At 44.2% G+C, this 17,163-nt stretch overlaps 1 protein-coding gene and 1 long non-coding RNA gene across 3 annotated transcripts in view; one reads left to right on the top strand and one right to left on the bottom strand.

The window, feature by feature from the left end:
• Positions 1-17,163, top strand: part of LOC137369336 (uncharacterized) — a 196,223-nt gene that overhangs the window by 107,317 nt on the left and 71,743 nt on the right. The gene's annotated exons all lie outside the window — the stretch shown is intronic.
• Positions 1-17,163, bottom strand: part of cenpe (centromere protein E) — a 209,070-nt gene that overhangs the window by 105,497 nt on the left and 86,410 nt on the right. For both annotated transcript variants that reach the window (XM_068030382.1, XM_068030381.1), the window contains exons 17-21: positions 15,006-15,077; positions 14,684-14,920; positions 13,192-13,266; positions 3,147-3,275; positions 2,747-2,854 (exon numbers count right to left, since the gene is read on the bottom strand). In XM_068030382.1, coding sequence (XP_067886483.1) covers positions 2,747-2,854; positions 3,147-3,275; positions 13,192-13,266; positions 14,684-14,920; positions 15,006-15,077 — 621 coding nt within the window. The remainder of the gene's footprint in view (positions 1-2,746; positions 2,855-3,146; positions 3,276-13,191; positions 13,267-14,683; positions 14,921-15,005; positions 15,078-17,163) is intronic.

The following is a 17,163-nucleotide window of genomic DNA, read 5'->3' on the forward strand; positions in this document are numbered from 1 at the left end:
GCGGTTAGGGGGTTTGTCAAATGCCCTCCATCAGAAAAGCCCCCTTAGTCCATGGCACAGCCTGAAGTTGAAAAGTCCACTGAAGTATTTCTTTATCTCCTCTTCTAAAATGGATCACGCTGTCCACATTAGACTTTCAAGCGTAGGTCACACACAGCACTATCACTGTGGACTAATCAGTGTTGTTTAGATGTCTCATCAGCACATGCTCAGCATTACAACATTATGCAATAACAATCACCTTTCAATCATTGGCAAGCACAAACAGACATAATCATGAAGCAATGTGTGAACGTACAAAAAAAAAGTATAACGTGCAACATGTCGTGGTGACGCTTGACCAAGGCATAGGTATGGACCACAAGTTGAAGTGTTGTGTGAGGTACAAAACCCAAGAAGGGGACACTGGAGGACATTTTTTTTTTAATTTTTATTCATTCATGGGATGTGGGGGTCACTGGCTAGGCCACCATTTATTACCCATCGCCAATTGCCCTCGAGAAGGTGATGGCGAGCTGCCTTCTTGAACCACTGCAGTCCATGTGAGGTAGGTACACCCACAGTGCTGTTAGGAAGGGAGTTTCAGAATTTTGACCCAGCGACAGTGAAGGAACAGCGATATAGTTCCAGGTCAGGACAGTGTGTGGCTTGGAGGGGAACTTGCTGGTGCTGATGTTCTCATGCTTCTGCTGCCCTTGTCCTTTTAGGTGGACAAGATAGCGGGTTTGGAAGGTGCTAAGGAGTCTTGGTGAGTTGCTGCAGTGCATCTTGTAGATGGTACACACTGCTGTCACTGTGCATCGGTGGTGGAGGGAGTGAATGTTTGTGTATGGGGTGCCAATCAAGCAGGCTGCTTTGTCCTGGCTGGTGTCGAGCTTCTTCAGTGTTATTGGAGCTGCAGCCATCCAGGCAAGTGAAGAGTATTCCATCACACTCCTGACTTGTGCCTTGTAGATGGTGGACAGGCTTTAGGGAGTCAGGAGAGGAGTTAATCGCCGCTGGATTCCTTGCCCCTGACCTGCTTTTGCAGCCACGGCAAAGGCCTGCTACCCGACCCGAACCCGATGACATGTTTCGGATTCGGGTCAGACACACAGCAAGAACTGCATTTTGCTCTGCTAAGTGTTAAAAGTAAAAAGCTTACCTGAACTGGGAGTCCAGGATGTCAAGGAGGGAAACTGAGTCTGCGCAGTGAACATCGCTATGACATCATCACGCTAATGCTGCGACTTCCTGCAGATTGGGAGCCGCAAGATAGGTAAAGGGAACATTCCGGTGGTTGGGTCGGGCTCGGGTCCGATGTGGTTCAGTTAGGTTCATGTCAGGTTTTTATTTTCGTGACCTGAGCAGGCCTTTAAGCCACGGTATTTATGTGGCTACTCCAGTTCAGTTTCTGGTCAATGGTAACCGTCAGGATGTTGATCGTGGGGGATTCAGCGATTGTAATGTAATTGAATGTTAAGGGGAGATGGTTAGATTCTCTCTTGTTGGACAGGATCATTGCCTGGCACTTGTGTGGCGCAAATGTTACTTGCCATTTATCAGCCCAGGCCTGGATATTGTCCAGGTCTTGCTGCATTTTTACATCATTATCTGAGGAGTTGCAAATGGTGCTGAGCCTTGTGCAATCATCAGTGAATAGCCCCACTTCTGACCTTATGATGGAGGGAAGGTCATTGATGAAGCAGCTGAAGATGGCTGGGCCAAGGACACTACCCTGAGGAACTTGTGCAGTACCATAACTCTGTCCTGGTCTGTAGGACTTGAACCCAATAGCTGTTACGTACATACATTTGTGTTAGACCCCTTAAACCTGTTCATAGCTGACCTGAATCTGGCCTCAATTCCGCTTTCCTGTCTGCCCCCCATAACACTTGACTCCCTTGTCTATCAAGACTCTAACTCAGCCTTGAATATATTTAATGATCCAGCTTCTACAGCTCTCTCAGGAAGCAAATTCCACAGACCAACGACCCTCAGAAAAAAATTTCTTCTCATCTCAGTCATAAATGGGAAACCCCTTATTTTTAAACTGTGCTCTAGTTCTAGTCTCACCCATAAATGGAAACATCCTTCCAGCATCCACCCTGTCAAGTCCCTTCAGGATCTTATATGTTTCATAAGATCACCTCTCATTCTTCTAAACTCCGATGGATATAGGTCCAACCTGTTCAATCTTCCCTCAAGATAACCCTTCATCCCAGGAATAAGCCGAGTGAACCTTCTCTGAATTGCTTCTACTGCAATTTTATCCTTTAAGTAAGGAGACCAGAACTGTACACAGTAGACCAGGTGTGATCTCACACAGGCCTTGTACAGCTGTAACAAAACTTCTCTACTTTTATATTCTCTTACGCTTGCAATAAATGACAACATTCCATTTGCCTTCCTAATTACTTGTTGTACCTGCATACTAACTTTTCATGTTATTGACTGTAGTTTAAGAATTTACCTGGGACTCTAGTGACCTTATACAATTTTACTCTTGCTGTACCAGGAGAGATGCACAATGAAACCCAAGGTGCAATGAAGTGAGCCACCTGAACCTACTAGTCTTTAGCAATATCCAGAGCAGCAGATCTGTCCCAGGAACAATCACTTGATCAGGCACCAAAAACTTTTGAAATTCTCCCAAAGGGGCGTGGAACAAGCCTAATCTAAATGGATAGCATCAATTACTGCAACACAGATTACTATGCAAGCAATTATTGAAGTCAAGATTCTGCACTGAAAATTCTATTACTACCATTTCTTCCTTAAGTTCCAGATTTTCACTTCTGAGAAAGGAAGACTCTTTCTTTGCATCACGAGTTACAACTTCTGCATCATTCAGCGATTTCTGTAACTGTTTGATCTGGAATGAAAGTTAACAGACAACACAATTCAAAAATAACATCTATGTAACAATTTATATATCAATTTCCTACATAATTTACTGAATTGGCATGCAAAACTACCCTTAAACTTTTAAATGACAATTTATATATAAAAATCACAAAACTCACATTTCATGATTCTCCATAAGGCAAAACCCAAATTAAGCACCTAAAATTCTATCTTCTTTGCCCAAAGAATATCTCAAGGACTTAATAGATCAAATAAAAATGTTAAATTTATGATAACACAAGCAGATATCCCATCCTTACCTGTACTGTCAACATCTCAAGATTCACCTTGCTGTCTGACACCTCTTTCAGTTGTTCCAGCTGTTGTTGAAGATCGAGGAGATTCTGTTCCTGTTCTTTTAATCTCTTAGTTTTTGTCTTTAGCTCAGCCTGTTAAGAAATTATAATTCCCACTGCAGTGACTGCTTGAAATAATCCAACAAATAATCTATCGAGATGTACCATCCCATGTCCAACCTCCTTGAACGTGTTATAGCCTCCCAAATTCGTGTCTAGTTTTCCTGGAAGAATTCCTCCAATCGGATTTCCACCCTGCCACAGTGCCAAAATGGCTGTCAAAGTAACAAATGACATCCCATGTGACTGTGACAAAGGTAAACTATTCCTCCTCATTCTTCTCTACCGGTGTGCAACTTTGACAGTTTTGATCACAAAATCCCCCTCCAAAGCCTCTTCATCTTGCCTTGTTCCATTCTTAACTATTTAATTATCTGAAATGGCATCTCTTTTCAGTCCCACACAGTTACCTCTGGTATCCCCCAAGAAACTATCCTTGGTACCCTCCGATTTCTCATCTATATGCTGCCACTAGGTGACATATTTATAACACATCAGTTTCCACGTATACAATGAAGACACCCAGTTCCACTTCAACACCACCTCTCAACCCTCCAATGTCTCTGAATTGTCAGACTGCTTGTATGACATCCAATGCTGGATGAGCAGAAATTGCCTCCAATTAAATATTGGAGGACTGAAGTTGTTGTCTTTGCTCCCCATCACAAACTCCACTCCCTAGCCGTCTCCATCTCTCTCCTTGGCAACCAAGGCTGAAACAGACTGTTCGCATCCTTGGTGTCATATCTGACGCAGAGATAAGCTTCTGATCACATATCCGTGCCATCACGAAGACTACCTATTTCCACCTCCCAACTCTGTCCCTGCCTCAGCTAATCTGCTGCTGAAACCCTTGTTGTCTCTAAACTTGAATATTCTATTGCACTCCTGGCTGGCTGCCTACTTTTTACCTTCTGTAAACTTGAGATCATCTAAAACTCTGCTGCGTATGTCAGAACTTGGAGCAAACTCCATTCACAAATCACCCCTGTGCTCATGGTTAAACAACTTAATTTGAAAATTATCATCCTACTTTTCAAATCCCTCTTTTCTTTTTATTCTTTCATGGGATGTGGACGTCGCTGGCAAGGCCAGCATTTGCTGCCCATCCCTAATTACCCTTGAGAAAAGGTGGTGATGAGCCACCTTCTTGAAATGCTGTAGTCCATCTGGTGTAGGTACATCCAGTGCTGTTAGGAAGGGAGTTACAGGATTTTGGTCCAGCGACAGTGAAGGAATGGCGATATAGTTCCAAGCCAATGTGGTGAGAGACTTGGAGGAGATCTTGCAGGTGGTGGCATCCTTGTCCTTCTAGGTGGAAGAGGTCACAGGATTGGAAGGTGCTGTTGAGTGGTGAGTTAAGTACATCTTGTAGATGGCACACACTGCAACAGTCAGTGGTGGAGGGAGTGAATGTTGAAGGTGGTGGATGGGGTAATCAAGTGGGCTGCTTTGCCCTGGATGGTGTCGAGCAGAGTGTTGTTGGAGCTGCATTCATCCAGGCAAGTAGAGAATATTCCATTACACCCGACTTGTGCCTTGTAGATGGTGGACAGGCTTTGGGGAGTCAGAAGCTCACAATCCTCAAAGATACTGGCACTCCTCTAATTTTGGCCTCTTGAACAACACCAATTTTCATCACTCTACTAGTGACTGTGCGGTCAGCTGCCTTGGCCTTAAACTCTGGAATTCCCTCCACCTCTCTACCCTGCTTTCCTCCTTTACGACACTCCTTAAAGCCACTATTGCCTGACTCCCCAACGCCTGTGCACCATCTACAAGGCTCAAGTCAGGAAGGTGACGGAATACTATCCACTTGCCTGGATAGGTGCAGCTCCTAAGCCATTCAAGAAGCTCAACAGCATTTAGGTCAAAGCAACCCACTTGATTGGAACCCCATCCACCACCTTAAAAACATGGTGGCAGCACAGAGTAGCATCTACAAGATGCACTGCAGCAACTCACCAAGGCTCCTTCAACAGCACTTTCCAAACCCATGACCTCTACTGCCTAGAAGAACAAAGGAAGCAGATGCAAGAGAACAGCACCACCTGCAAGTTTCCCTCCAAGTCACGGACCATCCTGACTTGGAACTATATCACTGCTCCTTCACTGTCGCGGTGTCAAAATCCTGGAACTCCCTTCCTATCGGCACTGTGGGTATACCTACCCCAAATGGACTGCAGCGGTTCAAGAAGGCAGCTCATCACCACCTTCTCAAGGGCAATTAGGGATGGGCAATAAATGCTGGCCCGGCCAGCGTCACCCACATTCCATGAATGAATTTAAAAAAAGGTGGCAGCTCACCGCGGCCTTCTCAAGGGCAATTAGGGATGGGTAATAAATCAGATAACTCAAAGTAAAGTTAAATTCTAGACAAAGCATCAACAATTAGATTGTTTTTCCGCACATGGTGGATAATTTTAAAGTTATCTTCTTCTTTGGCCTCCTTGTCTCGGGAGACAATGGGTAAGCGCCTGCAGGTGGTCAGTGGTTTGTGGAGCAGTGCCTGGAGTGGCTATAAAAGGCCAATACTAGAGTGACAGACTCTTCCACAGGTGCTGCAGATAAAATTGGTTGTCAGGGCTGTTTTGCAGTTGGCTCTCCCCTTGCGCTTCTGTCTTTTTTCCTGCCAACTGCTAAGGCTCTTCGACACGCCACACTTTAGCCCTGCCTTTATGGCTGCCCGCCAGCTCTGACGATCGCTGGCAACTGACTCCCACGACTGGTGATCAATGTCACAGGACTTCATGTCGCCTTTGCAGACGTCTTTAAAGCGAAGACATGGACGGCCGGTGGGTCTGATACCAGTGGCGAGTGATAGGGCTGCAATAATAAATTCCATCGAAATAGTCTGGCATTATGGTTTTCTAATTTTTCCATAAGGGCTAAGGGGTTGTGATCAGTATGTACCAATGCCTTTCTGTAGTCATGGCGGACATATACTTCAAAATGTTTAAGAGTTAGTAGTAAGCCCAGGGTTTCTTTTTGGTGTGACAAAGGCAGATATTTCTTTAGCGCGGGGTGTTAAAGGAACCTGCCAGCATCCCTTTAACAAATCTATTTTTGTAAGAAACATGGCACTGCCCACTCTGTCAATACAGTCTTCCAAGCGGGGAATTGTGTAGGAGTCTGACTTTGTTACTGCATTAACCTTTCTGTAGTCTATGCAAAATCTAATTGAACCATCAGGCCTCGACATTAACACGACTGGGGAACTCCAACTGAATTGATTGGGTTCAATTAGGCAGTTTTTCAACGTATTGGATTTCTGCTTTCACCTCAGCCTGTTACTCTGGACTTAAGCGATAAGGAGGCTGTTTTATGTGAGAGGATTCTCCGACATCCACATCATGTATGGCTAAGGTTGTACATCTGGTTTGTCCCTACAGACTCCTTTAAATGCTTTGAGTAGCCCTTCTAAAATGATCCAACAAAAAAGTTTGGGTGGCTCCTGTATCCCTAAGTATAACTATAGGCTTACCTGTCTCACTTAAGGGATAAGGAATTACTTTGCCTTTTGACAAGAATTCCCTATAGCTCTTGGGTATCTTGTTCACCTTCCCCACACTCAAAGGGGTTTTTGTACTTGGTGTTAGCCACAGTCAGAGAGACAGCCTGATCTGTTGTACTCTTGGTTAGGGCCCCTTCGCTGCATTGGTTTTGTGTGCCCCACTATGTCCCATGGGTTTACCCCACATTTTCCAAGCATTCTGCATGAAGCTGTCCCATCTTGTGGCAATGGAATCATTTAGGCTTTCAGACCTCACTTCCCACCCTCAGCACCTTCCTTTCTGGACTGAGGATGAGATCTCAGGGCATTCCCAGCTATCCCTTCTTGTCCCTGGCTACTTGCCTTCCTTTCATCTTCTATCCTTCTCAGGTTTGTGAGGGTGACAGACAAAGCGTTTGGGCTTGTGGACAAGCTTGTAAACATCAGCGATCTCAGCTGCCTGTCTGGCTATTGAAACCTTCTGGTTCTCTGTGTGGGTTCTTACTAACGGAGGGAGTGAATTTTTAAGATTCTTCCAGAAGTATTTCCCTAAAGATCTCATACATGGGCTCTACCTTTAGTGCCCGCATCCAACGATCAAAGTTAATTTGCTTTACCCTCTCAACTTCTAGATAGGTTTGCCCAGGCTGTTTCCAGAGGATCTGAAATTTCTGTCGGTCAGCTTCAGGGACCAACTCGTAAGAAGTGAGAATAGCCTTTTTTGTCATCTCAAACTGCAGATGCCTCCTCAGAAAGCATAGCATAAACTTCATGAGCTCTGCCAATCAACCTGCTTTACATGAGCAGTGTCCAGTTTTTTTTTGGCCATCTCATCTGTTCAGCTATCTTTTCAAAAGAAATGAAAAATGCTTCAACATCCCTCCCCTCCAACGTCGGGAGGGCTTGGACAAATTTAAATAGCTTCCCACTGGGTCCTGGGTTGGAGTCGGGTCTGTCCCCACCAGAATTTTCATCAGGGTCAAAAGTATCTTTTTTTTCCCTAGTTCCAGCCTTCTAATCTGATGATATTTCCTTTCTCTCTCCTTTTCCTCTCTTTCTTTTGCCCTTTCTCTCTCCTGCCACTCTGCTTGCTCTCTTCAAAATATCCTCTCTTTTATCTTTTCCCCTGCCTGAAAATCTAGCTCTAGCTTCTTTCTGTCCAACTGAATTTGTGCCAGTGTTATCTTGTCTTCTTCCGATTCTACTCGTCCCTCTGGCTTTTTCACTTCCATCTCCAGCTGCCTAGCCACTAGTCTCAGAATTTCAGCCCGCCTAGCTTTCGGTCTAATCTCTAACTTCTGATGCCCTTTCACACTTGACAGCTCATCAGTGGACAATGCTGTTAAAGCATCAGAATCTATTACTGACTGCTGCACAAACACACCTGTATCAAAAGTAGCCATTTTGGGAGCGTAAGCTTCACTGCAATGCACAAGAAACCTGGCGTTTTTGTTATCCCCATTTCAATTATTATTACCCTGCTTACAATTGCACTGCACAGCTTTGGGTTACCCTGGACGAGCGCCCAATTATAGGGTACCACCAAGGCTGGAGGAGTGCCCTGTCTTTCTCTAGTTCCACTTCTCCACAAGTCACAACATATATTTAAATGTTTTACCTAGTTACCGATACAGCAAAGTATATGCTTGATCCATTTTAGATTTTCAGAACAGGCTTCTTTAATAAACATAAAAGCAAAATACTGCGGATGCTGGAAATCTGAAACAAAAACAAGAAATGCTGGATTCACTCAGCAGGTCTGGCAGCATCTGTGGAAAGAGAAGCAGAGTTAACGTTTCGGGTCAGTGACCCTTCTTCGGAACTGACAAATATTAGAAAAGTCACAGATTATAAACAAGTGAGGTGGGGGTTGGGCAAGAGATAACAAAGGAGAAGGTGCAGATTGGACCAGGCCACATAGCTGACCAAAAGGTCACGGAGCAAAGGCAAACAATATGTTAATGGTGTGTTGAAAGACAAAGCATTAGTACAGATTAGGTGTGAATATACTGAATATTGAACAGCAGCAAGTGCAAACCTGAAGAAAAACAACCTGAAAAAAACAGTGGGTAAGCAAACTGAACAAACTAAGATGAAATGAAATAAATGCAAAAAAAGATTGTAAAAAATGTAAAAAGGAATGCAAAAAAAAAAGAAAAAATAACTAAAAATGAAAGTAAAGTGGGGGGCTGTCATGCTCTGAAATTATTGAACTCAATGTTCAGTCCGGCAGGCTGTAGTGTGCCTAATCAGTAGATGAGATGCTGTTCCTCGAGCTTGCATTGATGTTCACTGGAACACTGCAGCAATCCCAGGACAGAGATGTGAGCATGAGAGCAGGGGGGAAGTGTTGAAATGGCAAGCAACCGGAAGCTCAGGGTCCTGCTTGCGGACTGAGCGGAGATGTTCCGCAAAGCGGTCACCCAGTCTGCGCTTGGTCTCCCCAATGTAGAGGAGACCACACTGTGAGCAGCGAATACAGTATACTACAGTGAAAGAAGTACAAGTAAATCGCTGCTTCACCTGAAAGGAGTGTTTGGGTCCTGGGATAGTGAGGAGAGAGGAGGTAAATGGGCAGGTATTACACCTCCTGCGATTGCAAGGGAAGGTGCCCTGGGACGGGGACGAGGTGGTGGGGGTAATGGAGGAGTGGACCAGGGTGTCGCGGAGGGAACGATCCCTTTGGAATGCTGACAGGGGAAGGGAGGGGAAGATGCGACTGGTAGTGGCATCACGCTGGAGGTGGCGAAAATGGCAGAGGATGATCCTTTGGATATGGAGGCTGGTGGGATGAAAAGTGAGGACAAGGGGAACCCTGTCACGGTTCTGGGAGGGAGGGGAAGGGGTGAGGGTAGAGGTGCGGGGAATGGGTCGGACACGGTTGAGGGCCCTGTCAACCACAGTGGGGGGAAATCCTCGGTTGAGGAAAAAGGAGGTCATATCAGAAGCACCGTCATGGAAGGTAGCATCATCAGAGCAGATGCGTCGGAGACGGAGAAACTGGGAGAATGGAATGGAGTCCTTACAGGAGGTAGGGTGTGAAGAAGTGTAGTCGAGGTAGCTGTGGGAGTCAGTGGGCTTATAATGGATATTGGTAGACAACCTATCCCCAGAGATGGAGACAGAGAAGTCGAGGAAGGGAAGGGAAGTGTCAGAGATGGACCATGTAAAAGGTGAGAGAAGGGTGGAAATTGGAAGCAAAGTTGATAAAGTTTTCTAGTTCGGGGCGGGAGCAGGAAACGGCACCGATACAGTCATCGATGTACCGGAAAAAGAGTTGGGGGAGGGGGCCTGAGTAGGACTGGATCAAAGAATGCTCGACATATCCCACAAAAAGACAGGCATAACTAGGACCCATGCGGGTACCCATAGCAACACCTTTTACTTGAAGGAAATGCATGGAGTTGAAGGAGAAGTTGTTCAATGTGAGAACAGGTTCAGCCAGGCGGAGGAGGGTGTTGGTGGATGGGGACTGGTTGGGCCTCTGTTCCAGGAAGAAGCGGAGAGCCCTCAAACCATCCTGGTGGGGGCTGGAGGTGTAGAGCGATTGGACGTCCATAGTGAAGAGGCGGCGGTTGGGACCAGGAAACTGGAAATTGTCAAAATGACGTAGGGCGTCAGAAGAGTCACGGATGTAGGTGGGAAGAGACTGGACCAGCGGAGAAAAGATAGAGTCTAGATAGGAAGAAATAAGTTCAGTGGGGCAGGAGCAGGCTGACACAATGGGTCTGCCGGGACAGTCCCGTTTCTGGATTTTGGGAAGGAGGTAGAAGCGGGCTGTCCGGGGTTGCGGGACTATGAGGTTGGAAGCTGTAGAGGGAAGATCTCCAGAGGAGATGAGGTCAGTGACAGTCTTTTGGACGGTGGCTTGATGTTCTACCAATATCCATTATAAGCCCACTGACTCCCACAGCTACCTCGACTACACTTCTTCACACCCTACCTCCTGTAAGGACTCCATTCCATTCTCCCAGTTTCTCCGTCTCCGACGCATCTGCTCTGATGATGCTACCTTCCATGACGGTGCTTCTGATATGACCTCCTTTTTCCTCAACCGAGGATTTCCCCCCACTGTGGTTGACAGGGCCCTCAACCGTGTCCGACCCATTCCCCGCACCTCTACCCTCACCCCTTCCCCTCCCTCCCAGAACCGTGACAGGGTTCCCCTTGTCCTCACTTTTCATCCCACCAGCCTCCATATCCAAAGGATCATCCTCCGCCATTTTCGCCACCTCCAGCGTGATGCCACTACCAGTCGCATCTTCCCCTCCCTTCCCCTGTCAGCATTCCAAAGGGATCGTTCCCTCCGCGACACCCTGGTCCACTCCTCCATTACCCCCACCACCTCGTCCCCGTCCCAGGGCACCTTCCCTTGCAATCGCAGGAGGTGTAATACCTGCCCATTTACCTCCTCTCTCCTCACTATCCCAGGCCCCAAACACTCCTTTCAGGTGAAGCAGCGATTTACTTGTACTTCTTTCAATGTAGTATACTGTATTCGCTGCTCACAGTGTGGTCTCCTCTACATTGGGGAGACCAAGCGCAGACTGGGTGACCGCTTTGCGGAACATCTCCGCTCAGTCCGCAAGCAGGACCCTGAGCTTCCGGTTGCTTGCCATTTCAACACTCCCCCCTGCTCTCATGCTCACATCTCTGTCCTGGGATTGCTGCAGTGTTCCAGTGAACATCAACGCAAGCTCGAGGAACAGCATCTCATCTACCGATTAGGCACACTACAGCCTGCCGGACTGAGAGTTCAATAATTTCAGAGCATGACAGCCCCCCACTTTACTTTCATTTTTAGTCATTTTTAGTTATTTTTTCTTCCTTTTTTTTTGCATTCCTTTTTACATTTTTTACAATCTTTTTTTGCATTTATTTCATTTCATCTTAGTTTGTTCAGTTTGCTTACCCACTGTTTTTTTCAGGTTGTTTTTCTTCAGGTTTGCACTTGCTGATGTTCAATATTCAGTATATTCACACCTAATCTGTGCTAATGCTTTGTCTTTCAACACACCATTAACATATTGTTTGCCTTTGCTCCGTGACCTTTTGGTCAGCTATGTGGCCTGGTCCAATGTGCACCTTCTCCTTTGTTATCTCTTGCCCAACCCCCACCTCACTTGTTTATAATCTGTGACTTTTCTAATATTTGTCAGTTCCGAAGAAGGGTCACTGACCCGAAACGTTAACTCTGCTTCTCTTTCCACAGATGCTGCCAGACCTGCTGAGTGAATCCAGCATTTCTTGTTTTTCTTTAATAAACAGCCAGGTTTCTTTAACAAACAACAAAACTATTAGTTTATTATAAAACAAGACTCAGTCAATAAAGATGCAAAGCTTATTAACACAGGTTGAAATATGAAAGTATAAATATATACCCTTCTAAAATAATCCAAACACACACACCAGTTAAAGAAAAAAAATAAAGACTTTTTCTCTGCATTGAATAACTTTACAAACAAAAAAACCCAAAAAAATAATTTGGCCAAATACTTGTTAATTCTTGAAGAAAAAGGATAAGATGTGGAATGTTTCCAGCTGGCCCTTTGGCCTGGCATCCAGGTACACAGACAGCTGGCACTGGGATCTTTTTGGAGCTGTTCTCTTTAGGTGACGTCCAGCATTAGTCTGGCAGGCTTAAATGGTGCAACAGTTTCTCCAGTTCTCACACTGGATTCTCAGGCTTTCACAAAGAGGTGGAAAAGAATGAGTTGGCGGCATCTCTCTCTTAGCAGGCTTACACCCCAACTTACATTCAAAACAGTCCACGCCCCAAGTCAGATAGCCCAAAACGTCTGACAGCCATAAACCTAGAGATCGGACTTCTCTGTAAACAACTCCAATAGCCAGCAAGACTCCTTATGTTTATTTAGCTTTCATTGTTTCTTCTAGTGTTTTTAAAAAAAAATCCAAAGTATCCTTCCAGTGACCCTTTTTAAAAAAAAAACACAAGTCCAGCATCTATGAAATCTCTTCAGTCTTTCAAATGAAAGAATTTCCACAATTTTTAAACACGAGTCCTCAAACAACATTAGTAATGGAAGCATCTGCATCACAATGTATAAAATAAACAGCTAAACATCACAAGATATTGCACAGTTCCCTTAAATATATGTTACTTTGCAGCAGGCTTGCCCAAATTTGTGTTTATAAGGACTACATTCCACTCCTCGAATTTTCAATGATTTAAAATTGATTGATATTACTATATACAATCAATACTCAGATTTTTGGGAAACCAAATGGCATTGAGCCCTGGTGAAAGCAACCTCTAGTATTTTACGAACACGGAGAGAATTGCGAAGCTTAATGGCCTGTTTTGATGTGGTAATAATTTATGATTCTGAGATCAGTAGCGTACATCCAGCATTTTTTTCTAATTCCTATGTGAATAAAATGTCCCTCACTTTAATGCTCACTTAAAACAGGATATGTAAATACAAAATCACTTACCTCAAGTTCCTGGTTGATAATCTCCGAATTCTGAACCAGCTCCCTTAACATTGCATTTTCATGCTTTTGTTGTGCCTGCAAATTGCCAAGAAGGAAGATTGTATTGGAAATAATTGCAACCACTGGCCTTGACGGTGCTGGTATTTTTCATACCCCTCCCAGTTACATGCTACTTGCAGCATCGATATGTATGCAGATAACACCCAACTATCTCACCACCACTTCTAACCCTCCACTGTCTCTAAATTGTCAGACTGCTCGTCATACAGAAATTTCCTCCAACCAAAGCCATGTCTGCAGACCCCACCACAAACTCTGTTCCCTTGCTGACTTCATCCCTCTCCCTGGCAACTGCAAGTCCATCAACAGATCATACACAACCCTGGTATATTGACCCAGAAATGAACTTCCAACCGCATTCCCGCTCTAGCACCAAAAGCACCTACTTCCACCTCTATCACCACCCAACTCTGTCACAGCCTCAGCTGATCTGCTGCTGAAAGCCTCATCCATGCCTTTGATACCTCTTGTCTTGACTAATCCAATGCTGTTCTGGCCAGCCTTCCATCCTCCACCCTCCAAAAACTTGAACCCACCCAAATCTCTGTTGCCCACTTCCGAAATCACACCAAGTCCCGTTCACCCATCACCACTGTGCTTACGAACTTGCATTGGGTCCCAGACTGGCCACAGATTTAAAGCTCTCATGGTTTTCAAATCCCTTCATGGTCTCTCCACTTCATCTGGTCTTTTGCACATCCCCAATTTTAATCATCCACCACTGGCAGCTGTTCCTTAGCTGCCTCAGCCCAAAACTCTGAAAATTCCCTCCCTAATCCTCCCTGCCTCTACCTTCCTTTCCTCTTTAAGTCACTCCTTAAAACCTACTTGTTTGACTAAGCTTTTGGTCACCTACCCTAATATCTCATTCTGTGGCTGAGGGTCAAATTTTGTTTTAAAATGCTCCTATGAAGCTCCCTAGAACGTTTTACCATCTTAAAGTTGCTATATAAATGCAAGGTGGTGTTGGTATTCACCACTCTAAATTAATTATTGCTTTCAGAAGTTAAAATTCAGGATCTAGATAAAAAAAGGCAAGAAATGAAACATAAAATGGATCAGAATTTCCTCTTTTCTACGTGATATAAAAAAAATCACCTACGTGGAGTGCATAGAAGAAAGTAAAGCAGGGAGGATTGCACATTCCAACAAAGTCTGCCTAACTGTTTGTCCATTAATTGAAATGGATAATCAAGCACATGAACTTCCCCCTGTGAACTCCATGCAGGCTAAAAGTTGCACCAAAGCACAAACGAGGAAAATCTTCCCAAAGAAGTTTAAATGGGATTGATGTGGATTGTTTATTTGGATAAAAGTAACTAATCTTCTTCACTGGACTTTGTTGAAAGTTCCTATCTCCTTTTGCAAGGTCTTCCTGGCTGCACCACAGGCTAAATATTTTAAAAATTCACTCCAGACACTTGTTCTGTACCTTTTCTTCTTTCTCAGCTTCTTTTTCCAAGAACTCAAACTCTTCAATTTCACGTTTCTCTTTCAAGTCTTCAAATCGTTCTCTCAGTTTTTCTAGTTCTTTGATTTCATTTTTTTGTTTCTCATTCTCCATTTTGAAGTATTTTGCATTCTCTAGCCTCTCTTTAAGTAGTTGTTTTAATTCTTCAATTTCCTCTTTCTGTTTATCATTCTCCATTTTCAAGCTTTCTGCATCAAACTGGAAAGCAGACATTATTGACATTCTTTCAGGATAAGGGATAGATATAATCTTGCAATGATTTGTCAGAGCAAACGTTACATACCTGTTTTGAGTAAAGCAGCTCACAAACCTCAATACTATCTTTTAGCTGTTTCTCAATGTGGCTTGCATAATCCTGAAATATTAAAGCAAATATCAAAATCAAAACAATAAAAGAAAAACATGCACAGTTCATAATAGAAGGGAGAGATTTACCCTAGAATCTCATTTGTCCTTCATTTCCAGCAGCTAATCAGGCCTTTCTCTGAGGCATGGGGTGAGGAAGGGGGGCAGAAGGGAAGAGGAAGCATGAGAAAGGGTCTGGAATTTTCCACAATCTGGGCAGGAGATGCAGTGCATTTTTTTCGAAGGAAAACATTTCAGTTTTTGTAGAGTTTAAAAAAAAAGTTTAAAACTAGGAAAATTATCTTAAAAGCTTGGAAGGCAGCCTACAAACGAAACTGTGTTCCTGCAACACTGACAAGATTACTCTTCAGCCTATAAACCACCTTTTCAGAAGGCCACTTCTCACATTTTCTTCTCCAGCTTAGTCTCTTCCCAACACCTTTGATTTTTTTTTTTAGATTTTTAGAGATACAGCACTGAAACAGGCCCTTCGGCCCACCGAGTCTGTGCCGACCATTAACCACCCATTTATACTAATCCTACACTAATCCCATATTCCTACCACATCCCCACCTGTCCCTATATTCCCCTACCACCTGCCTATACCAGTGACAATTTATAACAGCCAATTCACCTATCAACCTGCAAGTCTTTTTTGGCTGTCGGAGGAAACCGGAGCACCCGGAGGAAACCCACGCAGACACAGGGAGAACTTGCAAACTCCACACAGGCAGTACCCAGAATTGAACCCGAGTCGCTGGAGCTGAGAGGCTGCGGTGCTAACCACTGCGCCACTGTGCCGCCCTAACCACTGCGCCACTGTGCACTTTGGCTGAGGCACAGGTCAAAAATTGACAAGGAAAGGTGGCAGCCTTAATGCATCTCTTGTAAATATTCACACATTATGCAATCTCTTAGAAAACACTCGACCTTCCTAGCTGCTTTTCACCCAACTCATGGAACACCATCTTGCTAGCTATTTAAGTCAAAATGAAATTTGACATTCATGCAAAAAGAATGTTTCCCTTCTAAATGTCTTGCAGATCTTGAATCCAAATAGATTGGAGTTGTGGACAAGACAACCAAGAAAAGATAAAAGTGACCAATTTAGAATGGAAAAACAATATTTATTCCAACTGAAACATGAACTCTGGCTTAGCAAATTCCAAAGCCAATGAAGCCTCCCAGAGAAAGTTTTGGTGAAATAAATAACAAACATGCAGGTTAATTAAAAGCAAAATACTGCGGATGCTGGAAATCTGAAATAAAAACAAGAAATGCTGGAACCACTCAGCAGGTCTGGCAGCATCTGTGGAAAGAGAAGCAGAGTTAACGTTTCAGGTCAGTGACCCTTCATCGGAACTGGCTTCCGATGAAGGGTCACTGACCCGAAAGGTTAACTCTGCTTCTCTTTCCACAGATGCTGCCAGACCTGCTGAGTGGTTCCAGCATTTCTTGTTTTTATGCAGGTTAATTAATTAGGAGATGAATGTTTTTTCTGTGAACTACAGTTTGTATTTATTTAAACACCTTTAACATACAAAAATTGCCAAATGCACTTTATGACATTACTGGAGAAAAATGATAAATGATTGAAAGCTCATGAGAACAGTTAGCTTTTGAGTTTTTTTTTAATGGAGAGAGGAGCAGAGATGTTTCAGCAGAGAATTCCATAAACATTGACTATGCAGCTGAAAGCTCTGCTAGTAGTAGTGGGGTGGATGGATTGTTCAGGAAGCCATAGTTGGAAGATCAAAGGACACAGGAGAGAAAATAAGTCTCGAGGAGCTAGGTTTGAGTGGGGCGATTAAGGGATTGGAAAATAACGAGGATTTTAAATTAATGCACTGGGGGCAGGGAATGTTGTTCAGTGAGGACCAGAGTAATAGATGAGTATAACTTGGTTTGGATCTGATAGAAGCAGCTGCATTTTAGACAAGGCGGGGACAGAGTGCGCGAGCGATGGAGACAGATTTCAGGCTGAACCTAACATAGCTGATATGAAACATAGGAGCTGGAGTAGGCCGTGCAGCCCATCAAACCTGCCCCGCCATTCAATACGATCATGGCTGATCATCCACTTCAATGTCTTTTTC

The sequence above is a fragment of the Heterodontus francisci genome, chromosome 4, assembly GCF_036365525.1.
Source record: "Heterodontus francisci isolate sHetFra1 chromosome 4, sHetFra1.hap1, whole genome shotgun sequence".
Lineage (NCBI taxonomy): Eukaryota > Metazoa > Chordata > Chondrichthyes > Heterodontiformes > Heterodontidae > Heterodontus > Heterodontus francisci.